This window comes from Periplaneta americana, chromosome 5 (assembly GCF_040183065.1).
Source record: "Periplaneta americana isolate PAMFEO1 chromosome 5, P.americana_PAMFEO1_priV1, whole genome shotgun sequence".
In the NCBI taxonomy this organism is placed as follows: Eukaryota; Metazoa; Arthropoda; class Insecta; order Blattodea; family Blattidae; genus Periplaneta; species Periplaneta americana.
In genome coordinates this window covers 41,945,103-41,969,703 of record NC_091121.1, presented here as the reverse complement: position 1 = coordinate 41,969,703, position 24,601 = coordinate 41,945,103, and the positions used below count along the sequence as shown (strand labels likewise).

General features: G+C 33.6%; 2 protein-coding genes across 3 annotated transcripts in view; one reads left to right on the top strand and one right to left on the bottom strand.

Annotated features, from left to right (window-relative positions):
* The window catches only part of LOC138699545 (leptin receptor gene-related protein), a 422,899-nt gene that overhangs the window by 95,585 nt on the left and 302,713 nt on the right, over window positions 1–24,601 (bottom strand). The window lies entirely within an intron of this gene.
* Window positions 3,154–24,601, top strand: part of wun (wunen) — a 42,123-nt gene continuing 20,675 nt past the window's right edge. For both annotated transcript variants that reach the window (XM_069825511.1, XM_069825510.1), the window contains exons 1-6: window positions 3,154–3,361; window positions 4,003–4,154; window positions 5,801–6,102; window positions 6,207–6,264; window positions 10,911–11,087; window positions 17,234–17,367. In XM_069825511.1, coding sequence (XP_069681612.1) covers window positions 3,298–3,361; window positions 4,003–4,154; window positions 5,801–6,102; window positions 6,207–6,264; window positions 10,911–11,087; window positions 17,234–17,350 — 870 coding nt within the window. In that variant the 5' untranslated portion in view covers window positions 3,154–3,297 and the 3' untranslated portion in view covers window positions 17,351–17,367. The remainder of the gene's footprint in view (window positions 3,362–4,002; window positions 4,155–5,800; window positions 6,103–6,206; window positions 6,265–10,910; window positions 11,088–17,233; window positions 17,368–24,601) is intronic.

Genomic DNA, 24,601 nt, shown 5'->3' with positions numbered 1-24,601 from the left:
TTTCTGTAAGTATTTCTATTTTTAATATAAAATAGCCGAATTGACTCGCTCTATAGATTACAATCAAATTAAAATCATGATTTTAGTGACTGATATTATTATTTACTACATACAACTGATTCGGTATGGGTTAATTTTATCTTACTTACAAATGGCTTTTAAGGAACCCGAAGGTTCATTGCCGCCCTCACATAAGCCCACCATAGGTCCCTATCCTGTGCAAGATTAATCCAATCTCTATCATATCCCATCTCCCTCAAATCCATTTTAATATTATCCTCCCATTATCCTCCTCCCTCCCATTAATTTGATCTACTATAATAAAATTTTCTTCAATTTCTCTTCAGTCTGGGTGTGACAAACTATTGTGCCTATAAAAAACATTAAACATTATAGCAGTGAAATTACTGTATAATATTGATAATGATAGTTATACTCTTTTTGTGTTACCGAGTATAAATGCATTGGCGGAACACTATATATTCACTATATATTGTGTTTAATGAAATATATTATTTATTAACTAAAATTATGTGTAAGTATATCACTAATAATAATAATAATAATAATATATATTTTTTTTATTTTATTTATGTAATGATAGAAGATTTTTTTCTTATGTCCAAGTAAAAATGATGCCATAAATTCTAGATAAGTACGTTGCGTGATCGCATTATATGATGTTGCATTAGTATCTGGTACTTCAGTTGCCTCTATAGTCTGACGTTACCATCTGCAGGAAGGTATCATTCGTAAACAGAACAAGTGGCATGCTCATCTCTCAGGCCCACACTTGCCTTGGATGGGTATTACATTGAATTCTTTATTTGCAACCTAAAGAATTCATATTCAGTTAGTAAACTGACTATACTGAAGGATAATAGTAGGTACCTATACATTTACCAGAAGAAGAAGAAAATTATTTTTGTAATCTGATACTTTCGTAGTAATTTAAGTATCATTGCTGAAAATTTAATATTGTTACAAGTATTATCCCACTTCCTTTGTCCTAAATCACTGCTACTATTGCTACTGCTGAAAGAAAAAATGTCAATAAATAGATACAAATAGTGCACATTAACAGCCATTTCCTATCGCAGGATTATGTGCCAGCTTCACTTGTTTTTAGTCAAAATGTATAACAAATAAAAACATTTGTAAGATAAAACAGTTGATGCAACTTAAAGTAAGAATTCAGAAAATGTATTTTGGCACATGACAGTGTATTGCAGTGTTCACTTATGAGACTGACTCGATCCAAAGCACTTCTGTGCTTGCAAAATTACGTGATCTTTCAAGGAAATAACTTAAAGCATCAGATATTGAAGTAAATATGAGAATTACCATACTTACGTTCATTTTGTGTAAATTAATAATAATGCATAGAAAGATTTATACCAATTGAAAGAATTATATGAGTCAACAATAAAGTAAAATGTAGAGAATGTGTCCAGTAATATAATGAAGTCAGTCTGTTCGCGAGATAACAGATGCATTCTAATTCTGGCTTCCCTTGTACTGATGGTTACCGGTACTATTAGATTACCACACCCATTTTATAATGGTGGCTATATCTGATGGTTACTATAGGACTACCATATCTATTATAATATAGTGGCTACATTCTAGCTGGTAGGTGCTGTGAGTACGTTTCCTAAACTCAATTTGCAATACATGTACCTCCTTGTACTCTTATTGTCTAAACGGCAAAGAATTCTTGTTAATATTTAAGATGAAATTTTAGTATGTTCCAGTCTTTGTCATCCAGAAGAAATAGTTTATTAAAAAATAGTACTCATTTTTGGTATAGGTGAAAAATGTTACTTTAATCTGTTGTAGGTTATTCTCCTAAGACTTCAAGCTTTGAAATTAGCATGAATCAGTTTTCGTTTAGAGGCATAAATTTTTAGAATAACAGTGTTCTTGATTAATTTCAAGGGAAAAGTTGTTCCACGGCCGGGTATCGATCCCGGGACCTCTGGTTGAACATACCAGCGCTCTGCCAACTGAGCTACCCGGGAACTCTACCCGACACTGTCTCAACTTTTCCCTTTATATCCACACAACTCGCATGGGCTGACGAAACGCCAGAGACCCACATCGAGTGCACGCAAACTCTGTGTGACTTGAAATTGTGGTTTTCTGTTAATGTACACAGAGTTTGTGTGCACTCGATGTGGGTCTCTGGCGTTTTGTCAGCCCACGCGAGTTGTGTGGATATAAAGGGAAAAGTTGAGACGGTGTCGGGTAGAGTTCCTGGGTAGCTCAGGAACAATTTTTCCCTTGAAATTATTCAAATCTGCTTTACAGGAAGCTTTACCTGAAAGATTAGATTTGCATAGTGTTCTTGATATTCTTCCTTTTCTTCTTCTGAACTTCCAAGTTAGACTGTAGTTACCTGTTTTTCTCTTTACATTTTTGGTTACATATAGTTTAACTGAAGGATGCACTGGAAAGAATGGCGAACGGGAGAAAAGTTCGGGACAGAAGAAAATAAGATGATAGATAACATCAAATGTATGGATCGTATGCAGAGACTAAGAGGAAGGCAGAAAATAAGAAAGAATGGTAAATGCTGCGCTTGTAGAGAAGGCCTGCCCTTGGACAGAAAACTATGAATGAATGTAGTCAGAGATTGCTCTGATATTCCTTAGTTCATACTTTTTTAATTTGGTGATTAGAAAATTATTTACGAAAATACAAATTTGTTTTTTTGCTCTCTCAAATGAGCTAGTATTACTTTCCGAGTTGTTATACATGATTTCCTTTTGGAATTGGTAAATGCCAAAAGTATAAATGAAACGCTTTCAACTCTTTAAAAGAAAAAAAAAATGCTGTACACAAGTAAGAGAAAAGCAAGCTAGAAATCAACAAATTTTCGAAGTCGGGTGGGCAAGGTTATATATATATTTGGTGAAATGAGTGTGCATCAAGAGAGCTATAATAGAGGGATTTATTTATTTTTTGTTAATGGCTGCTTTATAACTTTTTAACCAGCAGTGGGAGCGCCATACACCTCACATATGTATGTATTTCCTGTTTACGTAGGTAGGTGGCTCTGTATGTACATTCGTATTTCGTAATCATGGCCTACTTTGTTAGGTAGAAATTATATGACTTTTCCGAATCATAGTTGGTTTAGCAGTGTGAAGCTCCGCCTCTTCCGAAGAGGCCTGCTGCTGGACAGTGCCGGACGTCACGTCAATGCAAATGAAAAATAGTGTGAATTTCAGGAGTTTTACACGTTATATACGTTTCGAATACTCGCAGTTTATCTAATATATTAAATCGGTCAGAATGGACCGTGAATCCAAATACATTTTACGAAAAATAATTTTAGACTTTCTTTGTTTGTTTATAGGTATTAACATTTAATTGGTTTTTGTTCATCACACCTTCCAGATAATACTTTGGGATTACTGTGCATGTGAACGTAATTGTTAAGCAATTATATTGTAAATTGATTGCATTGAACATGAAAATTTACTTACTTATGTGTGAAGAGAGATTCTGTGTATAAAAATAAACTACTGGTCATCAGTGCTTTCTTGGCTGAATGGTTATGTCACTTCCTTATTTTGCTCTGGGAATTCACACATCTAAATGCATACATTCATAGGGTGATAGAGATACGAATGAATGCACTTACAACTAGGCCTATACTGCTTCACTATTAATTTTGTTAACTTCTGCTTCAGTTTTCTCCTCACAAATTGTAAAATAAAACGTTTGGATATTGAATATTCAGCTATTTCATTATTTTTGTAAGAGCCATTTGAGGTAAAAGCTAAAGAAATCAAACTTAAATAATGCATGTTAGAACCCAAAAATCTTTCTATTTAATGTAGTGTAACAATTATGTAAAGTAACATTCTATCATGTCTGTACCGTTATTAATATAAATATTAAAAATAGCCTATGCTATGTAAATTTTTTGGATGCTTAAGTAGGTTTTTGTGTTTTTAACAATGTTTAGCATGTTGTCTGATTTTTTCTTTCCAGTGGGCTTTCCGATTCTTCTTTTCTTCTTGTTTGGACAACCCTATGAAAGGGGATTTTACTGTGATGATGAATCTATAAGACATCCCTATAAGGATTCCACTATATCCAGTGCTGTTCTGTACGTTGTTGGGATGGTTCTGCCAATATCGTCAGTAAGTCGTTTTATCTACATTGTTTAATGAACTTTCCAGATGGGAACTTTTGTTTTTCCGGACTCTCACAATTGTCATAGAGTAACTTAAAATGTTTTGTGTTTAAATATATGCACAGCATTCAAAATTGTCATGAACTTCTTCCTCTGTTATTTTCTTGAAGTTGTTAGAAATAAAGTGACGGGCTTAAAATAAAAGTAAAAATTCTGTACCAACAGAGTATACTCAGGGATCATTTTAAGGCGATCTTCGCCTAACAGCGTACATTCTCATCTCATTACAGTGCTCCTATTTTACAACCTAACTGCTAAGCAGCATTATTTCTGCAGCTGTGTTTGACTTTCTGTCATGTACATTTGCTAAGATCAATGTTAGGTAACACAAGACACCCATAATAGGCCTATATTGGATTCACGTTTTCAGCTAAACTAGCGCTGAGGTAGTTTCCTTCGTACTCCACTTATAGCCTACACCTTGCATATACGAATCTGTGATAGGTCAGCCTTTATTATGCCTTGCATATACGACCAACTGCATCTTCACAAAAAATCCCTTATAAATTCAACGACTTTAATTTCCGAAATCACCTTAACTACCTCAGCATTAGTTTCATCTCATAGTAGTTAGCCATGCTACAATGCATATTCTTGTTAGAAGTATATAAAAAAGAGAATAGAAGGAGTTGTCATATTTTGACCCAGGAAATTCTAAACAATATAACATTTATAGAATGTTTTTAAATACGATGATTACTTGAATACATCTTTGTTTTATTGTCTAGTGTTTTATTGTTATTATTTTATCATTAGGGATATGATTTTTTATTCTTTAATGTTTTTATTATATTTGATTTTTAGTTATTGATATACTATGCAGATAACACTAGTTGCTTATGAGATAATGCTCATTGCGTAATCATTTGCACGTAAAGTGCACAACACTCGACAGATGACAGCACGCTTTAGCATGTGCAGCACCTAACAGAGACTTCTTGAACTTCGTGTTATACAAAAAATGTGTTATTTTTTTTTTAAATATGATAATAGGCGATGTTAAAATTCGTTAAACATAATAACTTTTAATTATGTACTGTGGTAACTAGTAAAACTTAAGAAGGTAGTATACCGTTGTTACTACTTTTGGCGTGGTGTGCCCCATTTTCAAACTTTTTTTTTTTGTGCTATTGCAAAGCCCTTAACACGCTAACAATTTTAGATTTTCCCATAAATTTTGTTTCAAACATAAACGTATTCACGTCAAAATATGTTTTTATTTTTATTTCTAATGTAACAATCAATGATAATGATGAGTAATTGTGTAAGATATTCTCTTGCAACTATTTTTCTGGTTGCATGGCAAAAGCTGGTACTGGTAGCGCAGTTGTGGACAGTGGAAGTACCACTGAATGTTAAGGAAATAGAGCAGGCCCACTGTATTTTGTATAGTATGTGCATTGATGTACATATGAACAGTTCCCTGGTAGTAAGACTCGAGGCAAACCAATGTAAAGGAAATATGTACTAATTTGGATAGAAATTTTAACAACACACCAATTAATAGGTATGGGAGTTCACAAATTTACCGGTACATAACTTATATGTAAAATATAATTTTTATATTAACAGAATGGATTTTTATGTTTGCAGATGCTGCTTATAGAATATATCCACTACCAGAGAACAAATAATCACGTGACAAGGACATTGTTTGGCAGAAACATTCATCCATGGGTGTGGAACTGTTACAAAATAATTGGTGTATTTGGATTTGGAATGGCCTGTTCTCAGTTGACAACAGACATCGCAAAGTACACTGTGGGACGTTTACGTCCCCATTTTTTTGCTGTTTGCATGCCTGATGTGGATTGTTTAAAAGACGAGAACAAGTTTCGTTACATTGAGACTTTTAGATGCAAAAATACTGATAGACATCGGTTGAAGGATATGAGGTAAGTAGCAACTGCTTTTGGTTGTGTGTGGTGTTGTTTGAGACTGTACATTTTGCTGTTGTTCATAGTGGCTGTCTTCTTGAGAATTTGCGTTTCTTTCATAGGTTATCATTTCCTTCTGGACACTCTTCCTTCTCTGCGTACACAATGATCTACCTAGTGGTAAGCATCATTCATAACATAAGTCTGTGGGTGATACCTATATTCTTCAGTAAAAGGTTGTTATTTTTAGTTAAAACAACACAACTCTTTGTTTTGTGATGAATACAGTTTAGTTTCATTTCCTAATACTCAAATAAGTGAACTAAATATGAGGGAAACTTTCTTACGATATAGCCTGAAGACCCAAATCTTTATATTCATTTACATTCTTTGCTTTATGTATCTATATATTTATTTTATGTTGTATTGCGTATTCACTTCGCCTGCGCCTAGGGTTACCAGATGAAAAAAATGAAAATCTGAACATTTTACCTGAATACACAGAATTTTCGATAAAAAATCAGGACATGGTAACGTGACATGTGATGTGACACTCGTTTTCAGCATTTTACTGTATACAAGATAAATTATTAGTCTTAGTATACAATAAAATTGATACAAAACTGTTACTAATAATTAATTAATTTAATTATTTAACTAGAGATTATAAATAAGTTTATGCCTTGTTTAATTTCCTGATTGTTGATACTTCTCTGATGACTCAATTTGTTCGAACAAGGACTGTTATTTGTCATCCAGTAAATGCTTGTAGCAATTCACACAAGATATATGTCTTAAATTTAATTTTACAAACATAATTCCTCTTATGGATTCCAGACATAATTGGTTTCTCTCTCTGGTCGACTGAGAATTGCCGAGAGAGCAAAGCAAGACAATTTCTGATTTTCTGCAATGCAGGATACAAATCTAAAAAGCAGAACATGTCCGGCGAAATCCAGACATCTGGTAACCCTACTTGTGTCATATTACATTGTGATATGTTGTGTAGGCCTATAGTGAGATTTTGATAAAAAATGTTGACATTAAGAATTTCGTATTTGTAAGCTTATGTGTGTTGATGTGCTGTAGATATGTAATTTGCGACTGTATTTAATGACATTCTCTTATGTTTATTTATTTTCAGTAATAATTTATAATAATAATGATAATAATAATAATAATAATAATCCATGTATGGTGGGTCCCTGTCACCACGGCATGGCACGTCCTCAGGTTGCGGATAGAGGAGACGGCCTCCAGATATGGAGGGTAGCTGCGAATATATTGAATAAGCAGTTGTGGACAGCCGATAAGGGGTGGTCCTCCAGTTTGGGGGTTGGGCGAAGTGCTAACAACCCATCACCGTAAAAAACAGCTTGTTACGAATCCCTAAATCCCGAAAAGACAAAGTATATGATTATGTCTCGTGACCAGAATATTGTACGAAATGGAAATATAAAAATTGGAGATTTATCCTTCGAAGAGGTGGAAAAATTCAAATATCTTGGAGCAACAGTAACAGATATAAATGACACTCAGGAGGAAATTAAACGCAGAATAAATATGGGAAATTCGTGTTATTATTCGGTTGAGAAGCTCTTATCATCCAGTCTGCTGTCCAAAAATCTGAAAGTTAGAATTTATAAAAAAATTATATTACCGGTTGTTCTGTATGGTTGTGAAACTTGGACTCTCACTCTGAGAGAGGAACATAGGTTAAGGGTGTTTGAGAATAAGGTGCTTAGGAAAATATTTGGGGCTAAGAGGGATGAAGTTACAGGAGAATGGAGAAAGTTACACAACACAGAACTGCACGCATTGTATTCTTCACCTGATATAATTAGGAACTTAAAATCCAGACGTTTGAGATGGGCAGGGCATGTAGCACGTATGGGCGAATCCAGAAATGCATATAGAGTGTTAGTTGGGAGACCGGAGGGAAAAAGACCTTTAGGGAGGCCGAGACGTAGATGGGAGGATAATATTAAAATGGATTTGAGGGAGGTGGGGTATGATGATAGAGACTGGATTAATCTTGCACAGGATAGGAACCGATGGCGGGCTTATGTGAGGGCGGCAATGAACCGGGTTCCTTAAAAGCCTTTGTAAGTAAGTAAGTAATAATAATAATAGTACATTTTTAACAGTAGTAATTACTAAATTGTGATAGACTATCCTGCTTGACTAATGGAAATTGAAGTATTACTACTGCATTCATGGGGTCAAGTTCTCATTGTCCTGAATACGGTATGAACATTATACCTTGTTACACAACTATCAGTATCAGTTATTCAGTACAACGTATGGAAAGGTACTGTATGACCTTATTTCCCGGATATGTCCTCATATTAATTAAAGACTTCACTTTGCGGAGATGTTCTTCTTTTTAATGCTTAAATTTCCGTCAGATCGGAGTTTCAAGAAATAACAGTATGTCCAGGAAAAAGTTTAGTGTTGATTGTACAAACAAATGTGAAGTTATGTAATAGTTTAGTTTGTGCGTTATAATTACATTGAGTTTGTGCTATGCAATGAACTTAAAATACGTTTGGTAATGTGTGCACTATTTTGTAAGAGGTTCACCGGAAGTTGGAGGTGTTTTGTGGCACCATTCTTCCTCAAATGTGAAGTGTGAGGTTTAAAACATGGTAATGGCCCTACAAAATATTGTTATGAATGTGGGAAGAGGAAATTGAGTAATAATTTGTAAATAATTCACATCTTACTTTATGTAATTTTAATAAAGGAATATTTTCTATGAATTAAATTAATTATAACATGGAAACTGGCTTAGAGATTTTAGATTACCCTAAAGAAAAGCCTTGAGTAACATAATTTTCGTATTGAATGTTGTCGGATATTTACCTGTAATAACTTTTAAACACTGTAATGAAAATCTGTATATTCGCGATAATTTCCATTTATAACTCAGTATGATGACGGCAAGCTTTTGTGATACTAGCAACTGAGAATATGTTATCTTTTTTGTATTCTTGTGTTTTTAGGTTCTATTAGAAATTAGAAATTCTTCTGCATGTTTATTTTGAAAACTGTCATATAAATTTGTTTCTGTGAACAGTTTCATGTAGCCACTGGCGTGGTCTATGGGCAGTGAGCAAGACTCTTCCTCCCACGGCTGAGCTCAGGTTTGGGTTCGAATCCCACTTTTGCTGATTACCAGTTTGTGTTTTTCTGAAGCTTTTCCCCAACTGTAAGATGAATGTTTAGTAATTTCACAATGAATCATCGGATTCAATCTTGCCAGAATATCATCTTGATTCACCAGTTTCGTCAATGCTAGATAAGTTTGCAGTTGATACAGCATTGGTAAATAAAATAGTAAACAATTTCATGTTCTGATTGTTACAAGGTCAACTTATTATTTTTACAAGATTAACCCACTGTTGTATGTAGTTCAACATATTTTAACCTAACTGTGATATTAAAGTGAAATAGGTTATTTTGTTCTTGAGATTTTTTCTCGTGACATCATTGAAATGTACTGAGACAGCCGAATGATGCAGTCTTTAAACACTAAAAACTTTCAGGTCTGTACACTATTAAGAAAGACATGATAATTCCCATGCAGTGTATAAAATATATTTTTTTTACATTTCTGTAGGTACTTATCCAAATATATTCAGGATGAAACAATGTTTTTACAGACTGATTGTTTCAGGTCATGTTCTAAAAAAAGGTAGAGTTTATATGAATATAGCCTGCACCACTCTAAAGTTAAATGAATACGAATTCTTGAAATGATCTACATTTCCCTTATTTGTGTGATCTGAGATTAAAATTTTAAGGAGAGTTGGTTAACTCCCCGTATTTTGAAGTGACAAAGTTCATATTTATTGCTGTAACTCTAAATAATTTATTCTTTAGAATAGTGTCCCTCAACCTTTTTGATGCTGAGGCCCCTCTTTTCCTCACAATTACTTCAGTGCAGCCCCTTGATGACCGCTGTTTTAATTATTGATTTCAATAGTGAACGAAAAGCAGGCAAATTAATTATTCTCGTTTCCTCTTTCATTTTGTTCCAAAGAAAACATATTGCCTTTTTTTTAGGCAAGGTAGAGGGGAAATTTCGTAGATAATATCAATTTAAAAAGAAAATAATTTAATTATGTTTTCATTTAATGCAAAATAGTTTACTGTTTAAATTTTCATAAAACAACTTTTAAAAGGTATAGAACCTTACATTTCAAGAACTAATACAGTACATAATTAAAAGTTATTAGTTTAACAAGTTTTAACATTTCATCATGTTTGACTTAGTGTTAAAAGTTTTGTGCGTTAAGAATGAACATTTAAAAATTATTTTTATTATTATTATTATTATTATTATTATTATTATTATTATCATAATCATTGTTTATGGCCTCTATTAATTGTTGTTCGGTCATCCAGAAGGCCTAGGCCTTGCAGTTGAGAATCACTTTTTTAAAGTATAGTGTAAACTTTCACAGAAAAGTGCATTAATTAGTTAACATAAAACTATATTCTTCTTACAACTAATTATGCATTTCATCAATTTCTTTTTATTATGACTAGTTGCATAATAGCATCTTGAATGACATTCATAAATTCATATTGATACTTAGTGAACTGCCTCCAAGCAGATGATTTTTTTTCTTTTTAATATTCTTTGACATATCATGTTTAATATGAGTTAGATTTATTTACATGTTTAAGATATTAAACATTTCCGCAAGATTCATCACTGCTCTTTTAAAATAGTACTTTTTCATTTATTAATTTGTTTGTAATGCCATTCTAATGTTTGAGTTTACAATCTACAGTTACTTCATTTGTAATTCTTACAGATATACCTTCAGGCCCGTTTTACATGGCAAGGCTCAAAACTCCTTCGGCATTTTATTCAGTATCTGTGCTTCATGATGGCAGTGGGCACTGGACTCTCCCGCATCTCTGACTACAAGCATCATTGGAGTGATGTGCTTATTGGGTCTTTGCAGGGTGCTCTGGTTGCTGTTTTAGTGGTACGATTTTACTTTCGCATTGTAATTTGCGCATGTCAATATAACCATTCAGTATGAAACTGGCTCATATTTGCAATAGCTAAAGTTTACTTTATTAATTTTTAACCCCATGTGCTCTGCTTCTGTTTGAATTTGGGTTACTATTTCATTTAGCACTCCAAGAGATCTACTCATGACCACAATATCATCCGCATAGGCCATGCACTGTCTGGTCCTATTAAATATAAATATAAATATATGAGAAACATAAGACCAAGTGGCATTTGTAATAAAGATATTATAATAAATGGACAGAAATATGAGGAAGTAGATTCTTTTAAATATCTAGGAGTTCTAATTACCAAAGAAAACACTGCAGATGCGGATATGAGGAAAAAAATTTCTGGGGGAAATAGATGCCTGAGAGCCCTTAACAAAACTTTGAGAGCAAGATGCATAAGTAAAAAAGCAAAACTTACATTATATAAAACAGTCGTAAGACCAATTGTGCTTTATGGCAGTGAAACTTGGACTCTGTCGAAGAAAATGGAACAACAACTGATGACATGGGAAAGGAAAATCTATGGTCTTAAATATGAGAATGGGCACTGGAGGATTAGATATAATACAGAACTGAAAACTCAATATAAATCTCCAGATATTTTTGCTGAAATCAAAGCCCATAAGTTGGAATGGTTAGGACATGTAATCAGGATGAATGATCAGAGAATACCAAAAAAGATTCTAAACACAAAACCAGAAGGCAGGCGCAATATTGGCAGACAGAAACTAAGATGGTTGGATGGAGTGGAGGACGATTTAAGGACTCTAGGCGTGAGAAGATGGAGGCAGAAGGCTCTGGTTGGACAGGAATGGACCAAGATCCTAAGGGAGGCCAAGGCTAGACTACAAGGGCCGTAGTGCCAAAGAAGAAGAAGAAGAAGAAGAAAGTTTACTTTATGAGGTTGTGAGTTCTCCTGGGTTTTTCACGGTTCCTCAGACTCTTGCAACTACTTTGTGGGCTAATATCTTGAAATGGGCCACTACTTCTTCCTTCCAAATTCTGTACTGTTTACTAAATTATAAACTTTGTTTTTATCTAGCAAATTCTGATTATTGCAGCTGTTAAAGCTGTAAAACTTAAGCAATAAAAATACTATAATCTTCGTCATCCACCAAGATCATAATCATTCTTCATCGTCGTCACTGCTGCCTCTGTATCACTATCACTGAGACCCACTGGTTTGTTTCAACTTTGCAAAAAGAACGCGAAAAAGGAGGTCAATATAGATGTAAATACAAGGCACAGATATAAATACAAATGAAAAATAAAAAGAGATGAATATAGGAGCAAATACAAGACGCAGATATAAATACAAATATAAAATGAGAAAAAAAGAAGATAAATACAGATATAAATACGAAGTGTAAAATGTATAAATGAAGATTGTTGTTGTTTAGTCAACTGTCTGAAGACAGGTCTGAACCTCACAAGTGATACCAAGGAGGCCCACTTATGAGGCAACTAGGCCAGGAGATAATGGGGTAGGGTGGCCAGTTCCTTTCCCCCTCCATTGCATACATTGCCGACTAGCTATATATTACACTACTCAGACTTCAGATGCATACAAACAACTGTTCCTCCTCTGACACATATTGTCAAGTGAGATGTACTGCCTGATAATAGATGTACATATCACCAGAACCTCAATCAGAGAATGAAATGAAGATCATAGAGTAACAAATAGATAGCAATATTATTTTAGATTAATTACCTTCAATATTTTTCTTAACTGCGACTATGGTCTATTGGCTAGAGCACTGGACTCATCCTGTGGACTGGCTTTGATCCCCAACGTACCCCCAATTTATAACTTGTGTTGGGCCAATCTATATCATCATCTCATCACAGGTGTAGCATAGATCATTTTCCTATGGTGTGGTCTGGGCAATAACTCTGTCGGTAAATTGGGCTAAACAACTGGCTGAAATATAGATCAGTCAAGCACCTGCTATCAAAAAAAAAGAAAAGAGAAATTTTGTATTTCATGATGTGAGAAATGCTGACATTTAGATCCCATATTTTAAATAATTAATTGAATATAGAACACATTTTTAACAGTGATGAATTTTTATGTGATGAGGTGTTTTGACTTTTTGTAGTGTAACAATTGACGATTTTTTTACTGAAATCAGAAGTAAACACTGAAATAATGAAACAATTGTCTTTAGAGACAATTAATATTAGGTACCCTCCACAAAACTGGCTTCATTTATACACCGACGGATCCTTGATCTCCAGAGAACAAGATGCCGGTGCAGGTGTTACGTGCTGTCTCTTCTCACTTTATAGATCTCTTGGATATGGAACAACAAGTTTTGATGGAGAAATCACTGCAATAAGTGAAAGTCTCAGGAATCTTCTCTGCCACATCAATGCGACTGCGACATCTGCTAGCATCAGGGACTGTCGAAATAAAATTCAATTCAAACGCAAACTTGCTAGGCACTTGGTCAGTAATTGAGACTCGTTCAGACATGGTTTCTTGTAAATAGTTCTTTTAATCTACCACAAAATATCTCAATATCCGGTAATTTCATCACTATAGAATTTTGTTATTGTAGGTTTAATTTGTAATTTAGTAAATACAAAAATATTCTTTGTTCTTAACTTCTATGATAAAATGTCTAGCTTTCATTAATCAGGTATTCTTGTCGTACTTTAATTTTTATTGTAATTGTAATTGTAAATTTAATATTAATTGTAATCTTATTGTTCATGTTATAGTTGTAATCCCCTGGTAGAGGGGCAGAGAAGGCCTGACGGCCTTATCTCTACCAGGTTAAATAAATAAATCTAATCTAATCTAATCTAAATTTAAAAATGCAGTTATATTGTCAGACTCCAAAGCAGCTATTCTATCAATAGTCTCTAGACACACACCTTCATCTCAAATAGCAGAAATAAATAAAATACTCTGTCAGCTAATAACACTCAATAAAAGAATTGTATTCCAATGGATACCATCCCATTATGGAATCCTGGGAAACGAGAATGCAGATGCTTTAGCAAAGAAGGGCAGCACTGCTACTTACAGACCTGTTACTAAAGCTACATATTTCTCTGTGAAAAGCTTTTTTTAAATCTACATACTTAGACTTCTTACCATGCAAATCGTCTGTAGCTGCATTTAGATTGGCAATAGGCCATGACTGTTTGGCCAAGAATCTGCATAGAATTGGAATATATCAGTCTCCTAACTGTCCATTGTGCAACTCAAATCAAGAAATGGATTCAGAACATCTCAAAATCTGTGCGTCAGTGGCCAACCATGACAATATCTTTGAAAAATATTGGAGTGCAAGAGGTCAGATGACTTTATTGTCAAATGCTTGGCATTAGAAAACAACAACAACACAATTGACGATTTCTTAAATTTGATATTCGAGCATTGAGCTGGATTTATGATAATATTTCTCTAATATCCAGTTGACCGTTGAATGTTTTATACAATAAAAGTTGCTCAGCAAGTAATCTGCAACTGGCAAGGGACATTAAATGAAATTCAGTAAGTAGACTGTTGTACGAAATTTTGTTATGAAATATGGATATTTTTTAAATAAAGGTATTTTAAAAACAGTTTTCGATTTTTTCAATTTGATTACTATGCGATTTGAAAGTGGGAGACTAAATTACTGAGACATATATGCATATTCCAATTTACCACGTACATGACAATTATAAAAAAAGAGTCAAAGTCGAAATATTTTGTGAATTTTTGAGTTCCTATAATAAACCCCAGAGTTTATAAAGCATTATTTGTTATATTAAATTTGTGATCATGAAAAGTTAAATAAATTATGTTGATCTAAATGAGGGGTTGGAAAGCAATGGTGGTTTGTTAATGTTTAGGTGAGGAGTTCGGACTTTTTCCATTGCTGGTTGTCACAATCAAAAAATTAAGACACAACGTTTCGAAGGGTGGTTCTCCCTTCGTCTTCAGGTGGAAGGAAGGAGAGAAGAGAAAAAACCGACTGTTGGGATCATTACGTACAGCTATTCTGTATGTAATGATCCCAACAGTAGGTTTTTTCTCTTCTCTCCTTCCTTCCACCTGAAGACGAAGGGAGAACCATCCTTCGAAACGTTGTGTCTTAACTTTTTGATTGTGACAACCAGCAATGGAAAAAGTCCAAACCCCTCACCTAAACATTAAATAAATTATGTTTACACAATTCTGTGAATATAAACTATAAGGACAAACTTCAGGAAGTGATTCCTGACAGAAAAAGGAATAAAAGAGTTCATGTGAACATGTATCTGGAAGTGCAGAGAGAGTCCAGAATTCAGCATAATTACATTCTATTCCATTCCATTGCTTGATACTAGCCATTTAATTTCTGACAACTTTAGAATAAGTGTTTGAAGTGCCCCCCATGAGCCTCAATGCAAACATCCATGCGTGATGTCATGGATTGATGCACCCGTTCATATGTTCTGCCTGTATGCAAATAGTGTCACAGGCTGCATTGATACATTGTTCAAGCATCTGCACATCAGAAACTGTTCCAGTGTACACAACACTTTTTAGGGTGCCCCACAGGTAAAAATGAAGTGAGTTTAAGTCCAGTGATCAAGAGGGCCATGCAACAGGACCTTATCCGATCCATCTTCTGGGGAAGATATTGAGATGTTGACGAACGTCAGCACTGAAGTGGGGAGGAGCTTCATCATGCATCAACCACATGACCTGTCATGCTTTCAGTAACACATTTTCCAGCAAGAGAGGCAGAGTGACCTGAAACAATCGCAGATACTTGGCCATTGAGGCATTGTGGAAGAGGACTGGCCAAGTAGGCGGTCACCTGAAGAACAATATTGCCATCTATCATGGAACATATGCATTTCCGGACATATGTTCACATGAGCTTTTTTTGTTCATTTACTTGTCAGGAATCACTTCCTGAAGTTCGTCCCTGTAGTTCATATTCACTCTATATATTCATTCTAATCGTTCATCATTCATTGTATAATTAGTTCTTAAATGAGATGTACTCCTTGTATAAGTAATATAAAAGTGTATTTTAATATTTTAATCATTTATTTAAAACCCATTCATAAACATTGTTAATATCAATTTACAGAGATACTAAATCAGAAACTTTTATATTAATTTAAAAATCTTTAGATCGTCACCATATAGTAAACATTTTGAATATTCAATTACTTTACGCTTATTTTGATGGGAAGATAATATTAAAATGGATTTGAGGAAGGTGGGATATGATTGTAGAGACTGGATTAATCTTGCTCAGGATAGGGATTGATGTGGGCTTATGTGAGAGTGGCAATGAACCTCCGGGTTCCTTAAAAGCCATAAGTAGTAATCGTTAATATAAATGTCATATAGGTTAGAACATTCTACATATTATGGAATCAAAGCACCGTTAACTAGGTGTCAGTTACTAATTACCGTACATTGTGTATTTCTACTAATCCATTATTCCACAAATATTCACACACTACTGATTTAAATTTATTTTGAACGTAAGTAAATAAATGTCCCACGCTGTGGCGTCATGGTCTAAGGCATCCTGTCTAGGACTCGCGTTACGGAATGCGCACTGGTTCGAATCCTCATGGGGGAAGGAATTTTCTCATGAAATTTCTGCCAGTGTATGGGACCGGTGCCCACCCAGCATCGTGATGCACTTGGGGAGCTATGATAGGTAGCGAAATCCAGTTGCAAATACCAGCTATAACGGCTGGGGAGATCATCATGCTAACCACATGATACCTCCATTCTGGTTGGATGATCGTTCATCTCTGCTTCGGCATGTGGGAGTGAGGCCAGCAGCCGGCTGGTCGGTCGAGGCCCTTCATGGGCTGTAGCGCCACGGATTATTATGAAGTAAATAAATAAATACATCTGAAGCCATTTTGAAACTAGTCGATAATAATGTATTTGCTAGTACACAAGACTTGCATATTATTATTTTGTGGAATAGAACAATAACAACTCTATATACGAACTTCTGTGTATATGATTACTTCATAAGTTTGTGAAATAGGCACCTGAAATTTTAAATAAGAGCTTACATTGAAAGTTAGAGACGTAATAATTTTTAGTGTTTGTGCTCATATGATTCTTCATTCTATTGTGCAGGCTGTTTTTGTATCGGATCTATTTACTGCTCAACGCCCAGGCCTAACAGTTGTAACAGAAACAGATGGTGATCCTCCATCTCAATCAGGAAACAGTGCTACCAACAGGATCTGCTAATTATGGTCCACTTACAGGTAACATTTCAGCTTGGCAGCTACAGAGGCTTTCGTTTTGAATTTGCAACAATAGTAAAAAGGTGCTAGGAATAAATTACCCGACCAAATTGCAGCTTTATCAAATAATACACCAGACAGCCTGGTACATTTGGGTGGCAATGCTGTTATTTCATGGCGTGACACTTAGACATTTGGAGATCGTAAGAATCTCAGTTTCGGTGACAAGAAGGAAAAATTAAATTCCATGAAATATAAAGCTGTGCAAATAATATGTTCATGCAGAGACTGCATCAGCATAATAAAGCGTAAAGATATATTTAACATGAATAATTATAGTGTTTACATGCATTTATGTTACATGCGCAATTTGCACCCGTGCAATATATAAAATATTATGTAAAGAATTTAAACATTTTGCTATTTAAAGCAGATCTGAAGTAACTTATGAAATTTCTTGATATTTATGTTACATACAGTTTGTACCATTGTATGGAAACTCATCTGCATGGAACTATGCAGTATCAAGAGAACATTCTCTTGTTGTGATCTGATTCCAGAGAACTCTGTTGTGGTGTTATGTGTGAAGGAAATATTTATTCTTGTGTCTTCTGCCTCTTTAAAGTAGATGGGTCCGTCATATTGTTTATAGAAAACAGTAGAATTTCGTATTTTTCCTGCTATTCTCTTCCTCTGATCTTCCTTTTTTTTTGTTTGGGACGGGTTTAGAAACTGTTTAATTATAATTTTTAACACTTACAGAGCAGTAAAGTTAAACAACTTTATGAAAAGTTCAGAAGAACTTGTACAGATAAAGCTTAAGATATCGATGGTGTTATAATGTTATAATATGGAATTACTAAAAGTAGATTTTGGTGGGATCATTTACAATACATTTATCTGTATGTAAATAAGATTTTAATGTATTAGTATCTTACCATTGGGATGAGATGTGCGATTTAGTGAATTAGTTTGATAGTCTCTCATATAGACTACACTGTAACTAATAGTCACAACTAATAGTTTATCAAATTTATGTTTTATCAACGTTTTTATCATGTATTTTAAAAGACTTTTTGTGTTGTCACACATTTCTGAAAGAATGAACAGTAAGTAGTTTAGAACTATCTATCCATAAAAGCAAAGAATGCAGTCAGAGGTGTTGCAACGGGTGGACAGAGTGTTGTTGTGCACCCTATAGCGTGCATGCAATAGAAAGACTAGTAAGAATAAAAACTGAGAAAAATAGTCTGACAAAATTAGAATATGAAGACAATAAACACTACAGCGTTCAATTTCTATCTCTTTCAAATTCTGAATTGGATTTTATAATTGCTTGAAGAAGGCTTATGCAGAACATTGAGTATTTTAAACAATAAAAGAGAGCAACTCTGCTCCTTTGAGAGGTATCACAGCAACAAACGAATTACGAGTAATATAGTAACAGAATTTCTAGTTTTCCGAACTTCTCTAATAATTAATGTTGCAGGCATTATGTGTGCAGAGGTTGTAAAGGGTAGCAGCATTTAATGCTGAGCTCTTCTTAAAGGCGAAGATGTGCAGTAGTTTTATGCACCTAGTTATGTTGGGTAGAGATTGTAATATGGGAAGAAAATTCCATCAGGTGTATTTAAAAGAAAAGTAAAAGCAGAAATACTGGTATACAAGCAAATTCAATAAAATCGAAGTTTAAGTGTTTAACTCGCTTAGGAAATATTTAAAACAAACAGGTACAAAAGTTAGAACTGAAGTTAAAGATAATTTTAGGATGAATTGAATTGCTAAAAATCACGCTAATCGGTAATTTATTATACCACACTATTCCTCTAACTAAACTGCGTTTATTAGTATTTACTGATAATGTTACTGAACTACATTTGAACATCAATTGAAGTCTAGAATTTAAAAGTTGGTGTCTCACATCTTGCCTGGGATATCATGAAATGTTGTGACATCACTAAACGACATTTCATACAAGTTGAGAGGATGCGAAGGCATTTCTTTCCCCTTCTACTTGCCTTGAGTCCATCAGTAAGAGACCGGTAGCTGTTACCTCTTATACCTGCACTCCCCGAAGTTATACACACAAGAAAATAAAATATTAAATAAAGTACATGAGTGGATATAAAATACAGTGACACAGATGTTTGACAATTGCATGTTTCAATATATTTTAGTGCCATTCTTACAATATTTTCAACTAATAATTCATTAAATTAAGGAATGTTAGCTTGTATTATGAAGTGACAGGGGAGTACACAGTGCAGATTGTCCCGTTGTGTATGCTTAGAGTAGCAACATTTATCTGCTGCTGTCAGTAGCTTTTTAATGTGCCAGTTGATATAAACAACAATAAAATGAAATACAAACGCTTAGTATAAACTTTCGAAATATAGATTACCGGTAAACATTTTCAATAATAAGAATTTTCACTATGTTCAAAGTCAATTAGTCAAACGTTAGTAAGATGGATAGTAGCATCTTCCCCTTCACTGATGGTAAAGAGTGTGAATAGAGGGGAAAGCCTATCAACCAAACTGAAATGGGGATTAGATACCTGATTATGTGCGCCTAATAGTTATTGATTGTGCTTGACAATAGATTTGAATCCCATGAGTAACTGATCAATTTTTCTTTGAGAATTGACTAATGTGTGATAAACATTTAAAAGGAATTTGTTTTTGTCTTTAAACTGATATTAAAAGACACTCTCATACTGCTTTTTCTTGCGGGGAAGGAAATGTTAAATTATAGCATACTAACATGTAGGCAAGCAAGAATAGGAAATTACAATATTTATAGTCCTGTTCTTAGTGCATATTTCGAATTGGGATTCTACTGAGCCAGTTAATTGTAGTTAAAGATGTACTTTTTAATTGTATTGAAAGAACGGTCCCAGATTATGAACATAATAATATACTATATAATACATATAACAAATATTTATATGGAATATAAATTTTCTTAATAGTTACAACAGTACAATTTTTTACGGTTTTTATGTAGAATGTTGGATATAAACTAAGGAACATAACGAGATGGATACCTGATTATGTGCGCCTAATAGTTATTGATTGTGCTTGACAATAGATCAGAGTTCCATGTGTTTGAGGGTGATGGTATTTTAAAATTCGTTTTGTGGGAAAGTAGTACCAGTGCTCCTATAAATTTATGGCACGTAAAGAATCCTGTTCCTCAATGAGTGTATCCCAGATAGAGTTCACTATTTCTCGCACCCATCAAAATTAATTTCTGTTAGCCACAAGTGTTGGAACATTTTTTGTGTGTATGTGTGTGTGTGTGTGTGTGTGTGTGTGTGTGTGTGTGTGTGTGTGTGCGCACGCGCGTGCGCTTTTTTTTTGTGTTTTCTCTATCGTAACTTCATTCTTCCACAATTTATATTTATTTTTACCAGCAAGAAAACAGTGGGAAGTACTGATCTTAATTAGCTCTTCAGGCCACCAGCGTAGCTCAGGTAGTAGTGCATTTGCCTACTGATCTTGAGTTGCACTCAGGCATGAGTTCAATTTCCACTTGCTGAATACCTGATTGGATTTTTTTCCGAAGTTTTCCCAAACTATTAAGGCACATGTCAGTTAATTTATGGCAAATCTTCCACCTCATCTCGCTAAATACTATCCTTCTATCACCAATTCCATCTATGCTAAATAACCCAGAAGTTGATACAGCATCGTTAAATAATAAAAGAAAAAATTAGCTCTTCACAGTAGAGAAATACATTAAATGATGTCTCCAGTCAATAAGTTTTCAGTACTGAAAAATATATATTTCATTACACACTAGAGGACATGAAGTTAGTTGCTTAAGAAATTGTCGTGTAATAAATTCAATTAATCCATATTTAATTCTTAATTTATAGGAAAAATGTTGGGCTTTAATAAGATCGATATAATTCCTTAGAAGTAAATTTTATATACGAACTAAATGTTTAATATTAATGTGTAAAATCTCCAACAAGGAATTATATACAGTTTTATTTCTCTGTTTAATTCATTTCAGTTATGAATTTCTTACAGTTCGATTTGTTTAAATGTTTACCATTGTGTTTAGTATTACTTGTAAATTACATGCTTACCAACATAATTGGGTCATAAGAAGTACTCACACATAGTACAATCAAAACCTCTAAGACTATTTTTCTCAGTCATATAGTATACAACCATGCATCTCTTCGAGTTAATCTCTGACAATGTAGTCACAAAATATGTTAATTATTACCACTATTAAAGCATGGGATATCAAAGGAAAATCTCACATTTTTTGTAAAGTAATAAACTTCATACATATTTAATTGGTTCCTTAACAATGCTGTATTAACTGCATAAGATTATTTAGCTTCGATGAATTTCGTGATGGCAAGATTGTATTTAGCGAGGTGAGTCGGATCATTCACCTTGAGGTTACCTTACATTTGCCTTGCAGTTCAGAAACCCTCGAAAAGAGCCCGACCACATCAGCCCAAGATGGATTCGAACTCATGGCCGAAAGCAGCCTCAGAGTACGAGTGCTGTCTGCTTTCTCACATTTCGTGATTATCTAGCATTGCCTAAAATCTTACAAGATATGTATAGATCTTCATGAAATAAACTTAATATATTATGTTCAGTATTACCTCCCACTCTTGAACCATCTGCTCTCTGATATTACATAAAGGCAGGCTCTCTGTGACACTCATTAATAGCAAGAGTCGTAAGGGGCCTAGAACTATATTTAAAATAACAATTTTTACGTGTCTTACAACTTAAACTTGTTAAGTTTTTGTAAATACTATACGAGTTTTTTTTACAATGTGAATAGCTTCTTTAAATTCTTAAAACACAATTTTAACCTGTGAAAGTATTAACTAGTTAAAGATGCTTTTACTTACTCATATTGGTGAAATTAGTATAAACTGTAAACAGTCAACTTCATCATCTTACATTTTGACTTCGTGGTGTACTCAATTAGACACATTTACGAATTTTCTGGAGTAAAAGTTCTCCATTATACATGTTTAAATTTGGGTCACCTCTTATACATTGTCAGGACAAACGTAATGTTTGATTATTTTATTTTTTGACGTACTCAAATTTCTTAAGAAAATTTAAATCATTAGAATTTAAATTAAAAATATTATTTTAAACTTTACAAAAGTACTGTATGTTAACTCGGAGTGGGTTCAGCTTTTAAAGCCTGATATTGTAAAGTCATTGTTGAATTACAGGCTTTAATCACATTGAATTTTCTTTGAAGTTATAATGCAACAGTGAACAACTACTTTTGGTTCAGTCCTCGAATCAGTATGTAAAATAATGGTTTTAATCAGCATATAACATACAAATTGTATTAAGTTGCGCATAAGGTAAGGTATTCTAAAAATAGTCGGATTTCACTACTGTACTGCTGGGAATAACTTTGAAAATCAGATTTTCTTTTTCTTACTTCGGGAAAATTTGCCTTCCATTCAGTCTTTTCAATGTATGATCCAATTTAACTTCCTCTTTTTTATTTTAAAAGTCATATTTAGCATTTTTAAGTTTCAGTAAATTAAGGTTCATATGTTTAACTCCAGGATATAAGAAACAGATAACTATTGAATTTTAAAAATAGGAAGCAAGAAAAAAAAAGTTAAAAGCTGGAAATCTGGATTTTTCTTATAACTATATGTTCTTGCCCGTTAGTTTAAATTTGAATTTGTAGTGTTTGTTCATATTAAAGATACTGAATAGGATTTAGATCAAAGATAAAGTTGACAAAGCTAAGATTAGGTGGTAATATTTCATTGTTGAGAATTAAATACATTATAATTATTATAACTAATTTTTTTTTTCATAAATTTTATTACTTTTATACGTAATGATTTTGTGGCGAGCCCTGTATACCTCTAATGAAGAGATTGTTGTGTTACTTTGTATAATTTAATCATATATATACCTACACTTGTATAGCATTGTATAATAATTATAAATAGCCTATAGAAATTCACTATTCCTAATATTTTGCTGCTATATTTCTCACTAAACAGATGTAATTGTGCTATTATAAAATATATTTCGTTAAATAATAGGATTTATGAAGGTCAACAATCACAGTAACAAAATGTTACAGATTGTATTAAATGATTTTGTACTAGAAATGTATTTATGTCTTCCATGTGGAATTTGTTCCCTTTGAGCATTATAACTAAACATTTCATCTATCTGCGGTTATTAGAAACATTTCACAGTTTTTAATTATGTGGGAAGATTGAAGTTGTTAGGGAACTGGTTCACAAATTGCAATTAACAGATGTCACTGATTGACTTGACCCACCTACTCTAAGGATGTCTTTCTATACTTTTTTGTTATTGAAAAATAAGTACTGTATTGGAGGTGTTGATGATGAATAACACTTGACATTTCTCGTATTTTTAGAAAGTGTTAGGGAAAATGCTTGCATTTGTTATAGTAAGTCTCGTGTAATTAGAATGGATGAAGAGTAAATAGCTTTTTTTTTAACTGTCATCTGTAATCATGGATAACACACACAAATGTATAAAAAGGTACATAATATGTCATGGATAGTGGTGTAGTCTGAGTGGATGCAAGGCATACAATGTCTAACCAAAATTTAATTATAAGGAAGTCATGCAAAACATAAAGATAGGGTAAAATTATTATTATTACTCTATAAAATGCATAAAACATTTTAGCTGAAAAGTGCTTTGCTTCAGATATAGTCTGCTGTTTTGATTGAAAATCCTTATCAAACATCTTCATACTGTGGTATAAGAAAATCAATCGTTGTTTTATATCGTTAGTTAGATATTCACAAGGAGTCTTTCTAAGCTTTGTTTTGAGATGTAAAAAGCTCATATAAGCAAATCCCAGACCATCCATTACTTCCTTCATGCAGATATAGATAGATGTAGGTGGATGTTCTGCAGAATTTTATGTAAGTCAAAATGTAGGTTTGTTGGATCTTACACTACTCTAGATGTATACTCAAAGGCAAAGTAAATTACAGTCTTATGGGTTTGTAGTTTTCGAGTTTTTTTTTTTTTATAAAGCAATAACAACTGAATATTTGAGTCTTTCTGAAAATACAACATGCTTGCTAGTTAAACACCTTTACAAACATGTTTCCTTTCCATTAGCAGAGGTGTAGAATGAAAATAAATTTTGGTAGACAGTAACATCACAGTCTAGTATATACAATCACGAATTGAATTGTGAGGGTGCTAGGAACAATAGACTGTGCCGGTACTATTCCACA